Raw genomic sequence first — 5,000 nt, forward strand, 5'->3', positions numbered from 1 at the left:
TAAATATATAAAAAAATAAGATAAATATGATATATATATATCAATAGTTTGCAAAAAAATATATTATAAATAAAATACTTGTGTTTTATTGTTATAATTTTTATTTCTAAAAAATTATATTATTTATATAATACTTAAATAAGTTTAATATTAAAAAAAATAATTATAATAATAATAATAATATTTTTAATTTAATCAAAATTAGATGATCATAACCGTAACAATAGGCAAACATCAGCGGCACCGGTATTCAAACAAAACAACATCACCGGCAGCACTGGCACTGGTGGTACAACCATCACGACTACCGTCATCAATGGTGTGACCAATACTACTACCACTACTACTACTATACCATCAGCAGCAGCTGGTGGGGGTCAGCAGCCGCCTATGATTGGCTTAATTAGTTGCAGCACTAGTAGTAATAGTAGTAATAGTTATAATACTAATACTAACAACAACAACACGACTGCTACTAATACTACTACCTGTCTATCGGACGTCTATGTGGACAATACACAAGTACTGGCCGTCCAATCATCACAACAACAACAACAACGACAGTCATTGACAGTCCATACCAATGATAGGCCGCCACCACTGGATAGTAGGTCATCGGGTAGTCATCATCGAGTGGTTACCGCATTGCGATCGACGGCCAATCCGTTAGCTACCGAAGCCCAACAAAGGCGTATCGTTAAAATGCTGTTTGTAGTGGTATTGGAGTTTTTCCTATGTTGGACACCCATCTATACGATCAATACGATCATTATTTACGCACCGGCAGCTGTCTACCGGGGACTGGGCTATCAGGGCATATCGTTTTTTCATTTGCTAGCCTTTTTCAGCAGTTGCACAAATCCGATAACCTATTGTTTTATGAACAGTAAGTTTAGGCAATCGTTTCTGCAATTGTTTCGCTGGTGTCGTCGGCATAATAATAATAACGGCGGTCCGGCCAACAATGGTATGGGTATGACTAGCAGTTGTATTACTAATGGTAGACATCTATCGTCTACCGGTGCTGTTGGTGGTAGTGGTAGTGGTGGTGGTGGGCCCGGTGTCGGTGATTGTATGACTGGTGGTACTGGTAGTATAGGTAGTGGTAGTGATTATAGACGATCTAATAGTACAAACAGTAGGATCAGTAGTAGAGGTGGTAGTAATAGGTGTCGACATCAGTCCAATTCCAGTACTAATAGTAGGTATACATAATATGACTGATTGATTGATTGATTGATTGTTAATAATTATAATATAATACTAATTAATATATAAACACAAAAAAATTAATAATTTATGATAATATGTTATATTTTCTCAATTTTCTCAGTGTTACTAAAATTAATATTTACTTAATATATATATTAAATTTAATTATTAATTAATTATTATTATACTATTTACACAATGTTTAACCTATATATTGTCAACATATATATATTGTTGTTATGACAAACTAATAATAATAATAATAATGAGAAATAAAATTTTCAAACAACAAAAAATAATAAAACAATTAATTTAAAAAATATTTTTGTGAAATATATCAGATATTTACTTTATAATTAACAACAACAAAAAATTAACATTAATATCAATATCTATATTAACTAAAGTCTATATTAACATTGTATTAGTAATACTGTACTATTATATATTGTTGAACATTATGTTATGCTAAAATTAATATAAATTATGTAAAAATATTTTAAATAATAATAATAATATATATATATAACAATATATATATATATTAATATATAATTGATATCATGTGTAAAAATAATAATAACTGTGTAATATTGAAAACATGTTGTTTGTTTGTATATGTTTTTAATATATTAAAAATGTTGATAATATTTTTGTTAAAATTATGTTGTTTTTTATTATTTCCATATTTAATTAAATTCAAACTTAAATTATGTTATTTTTAGACATTTTTTGATGATAATTATTAATATTAATATTAATATATTAGATTCATATACTAAAAACATTTTTATTTAATTTTTTTGTTGTTGTTTAAAAATATTCAGACATAATGTTAAAACAAATCTATCAAAAATAAATATATGAAAATTTTTTTTTAATGTAATTTAAATGTAATTTTCTAATAATAATAATTATATTGAAATTATTGAATTACTAAATTTTAAAAAGATAATTTTTTTATTATATGTAAGATAATAATATAATATTAAATTTCATTTTTACAATTGGCTTTACAATTGATAAATAATTTTATATAAAAAATATTATGTTAAATTTGTTTTTTTTGTTGAAAAATATGTTAATCTATACTATAAGTAATAAAATTGTTTTAAAATAAATAGTTTTAAAAACTAATAAAAATAAAAAAAAATTGTCTAGACTTTATTTTTTTTTTAAATAATTAATTAAAATAATATTTAATATATCTGTATATATCTATGTAAATACAAGTATATCTACATAATTATGATTTTATATATATATATATAATATTAACATTTAATTAAACAAACTGTGTGTTTGTTTGATAATTTATTTTAGATACACATTTTCTAGAAATACTAAAATTTAAAAATAAGCCAAAATTTTATTTGTTTTTTTTTTGCTAACTTTGAAATTAATTACATTATCAAAAAACAAACAATGTGTTTGCAAATTAATTAATTAATTAATTACACAATTCAATTGACTATTATATATACTGTATATATAGTGTATATTGTGTGTACTATACAATAGGCTAGTATAAACAATTAGCTATTATTATTAGTAGTAGTATTTTTAAAATTTATTTACTATATATATAATTATTTTTTAAAAATAATAATTATTTATGTTAACAATAATCAATTTATCATTATATACAAACAATATTTAGCAAATTTATTAGTGATTTTGTATTTATAATTATATTTTGTTTTTATAATTAGTATATATATAATGTCATTAACAATAATCAGATAATCTAAAATTTTATTTTTTTAATTAATGTATTTATTTAGTTAACATATATTTTTAGTGTATCCGATAAAAATAAATAAAATTTATTTATCAATTTTTAAAAAAAATATTATAAATTGAAGGTTTAATATATTATAATATATGATAATAATACTAATATATTATATCAATATTGTTAAATAAAACAAATGGGGATTTTTTTATTGATGTTTAGTATATTATAGTAATATACTGTATATTGTTTTTGCATTTATCAAACTATAGTAACTTTTTTATTTTATTTTATTTTATTTATGTACATAAGTAATTGTCACATTAGATATATACTGTATATATATATACTGTATATATATATATATCTGTATATATATATACTGTATATAAATGTTATAATTTACGATGTTAATATATCGACTATTTTTTTATATCATATGATATTATATATGACCAAGGTACATACATATATTATTATTATTAATAATTATTATTATTATTTTATTAACTTTTATTAGTTGCAATAGCAATATTTAATTTAAAATAAACTTTTATTTTTATAATAATGAAAATAATTATTTTATATATATATATATATATATATATATATATATAACACATTAACAATATATATACATAATGTATATATATATATATATATATATATACCTTGATAATACTATATTAATATAAGTTGATTGATGCAATTTGTGAAATCTAGTAAATCTATAGAGAGAGAGAGAGAGAGAGAGAGTCTAGTAAAATAAATTGAGCTTGGTCATCCATATAAAATAAATTATTAATAGTAGTAGTAGTAGTAGTAGTAGTAGTAGTAGTGATAATATAAAATATATGCTGAAACACAACACATATGCCGAAACTTTATTGGGTTAATAATATGATAATTACAGTACAGTACATGTATAATACATATATTTATATATTGCATATATACAGTATATAAGTATTATAGTATAGTACATATATTATTTCAAAAATATTATATATATATATTTTTTAAAAATGTACTAGTAGCATTTACTAGTAGTATTATTATTATTGTTATAAATTTGATTATTTAAGATAAAAAAATGATTTTAAAGTACCCGATAATAATAATATAAAAAAAGGATTAAATTATTTTTTTTATTATTATATTATCATTGATAGAAATTGTTATTTATATATATATATATATATATACAGTATATTAAATATACAGTTGACTGTATATTTTATTAAATATTTTTAAAATTTAAAATGTTGATTATTATAATGTACACTGGAAAATAAAAAATCAATTTATTTTTTAGTTATCATTTAATATTAGCGGCAACAATTTATTATTTATGATATGCTGATTACATAATATTATTTTAAATATATATATATATATTATTTTTCATTTTAAAAATGTTTAAAAATTAAAATAAATAAATAAATCATAAGACAGATAATATATTTATATATATATCAATATTTAGCATTTTTTTTATATATTTTTAGTATTTTAGGTACAAATCTTTTAAAGTATTTAAAAATATATTAATTTTTTTTAAAAGTTATAATAATCAATATTTTATATATATTTAATAAATTATTAAATAATACTATTATTAATCATTAATATGGGATATAAACTAATTAAATTAAATAAATAAATAAATATTAGTTGAAACACATTAGTTAATGAAAGCAAAACAAATAAACAAACAAAAAATAACAAAAAAAAATAGTTATTAGACTAAAAAATTTTTAGACAAATATAAAACTAATGTTTTTTTTATTTATTTTTTTATTATGAAAAGTAACCAGGATCATTAATCAAAATTTTATTGTTGTTGTTTTTGTTGTTTTTGTTGACACTTAAAATAAAATAATGATAAATTGATAATCATGAAATAATAATAATAATAAAAATAAAATAATTTATATAATATAAAAAACTAATAATAATAATAATAATAATAGACACCTAAAAAAATAATATTTTATTTGAAACATTTTAATATAATTAATTTTTTTTGAAACATTTTTAAAAATTTATTTGT

General features: G+C 19.4%; 1 protein-coding gene across 1 annotated transcript in view; it reads left to right on the forward strand.

Annotated features, from left to right (window-relative positions):
- Window positions 1-1,215, forward strand: part of LOC128962173 (QRFP-like peptide receptor) — a 14,561-nt gene extending 13,346 nt beyond the window's left edge. The window contains exons 5-6 of the mRNA XM_054308528.1: window positions 206-376; window positions 524-1,215. Of these exons, the coding sequence (XP_054164503.1) occupies window positions 206-376; window positions 524-1,215 (863 nt within the window). The remainder of the gene's footprint in view (window positions 1-205; window positions 377-523) is intronic.
- Window positions 1,216-5,000: the final 3,785 nt, after the last annotated feature.

Source organism: Oppia nitens, unplaced genomic scaffold (genome assembly GCF_028296485.1).
Source record: "Oppia nitens isolate AA-2021 unplaced genomic scaffold, nextdenovo-longstitch-racon4-pilon3 scaffold14_pilon_pilon_pilon, whole genome shotgun sequence".
NCBI lineage: Eukaryota > Metazoa > Arthropoda > Arachnida > Sarcoptiformes > Oppiidae > Oppia > Oppia nitens.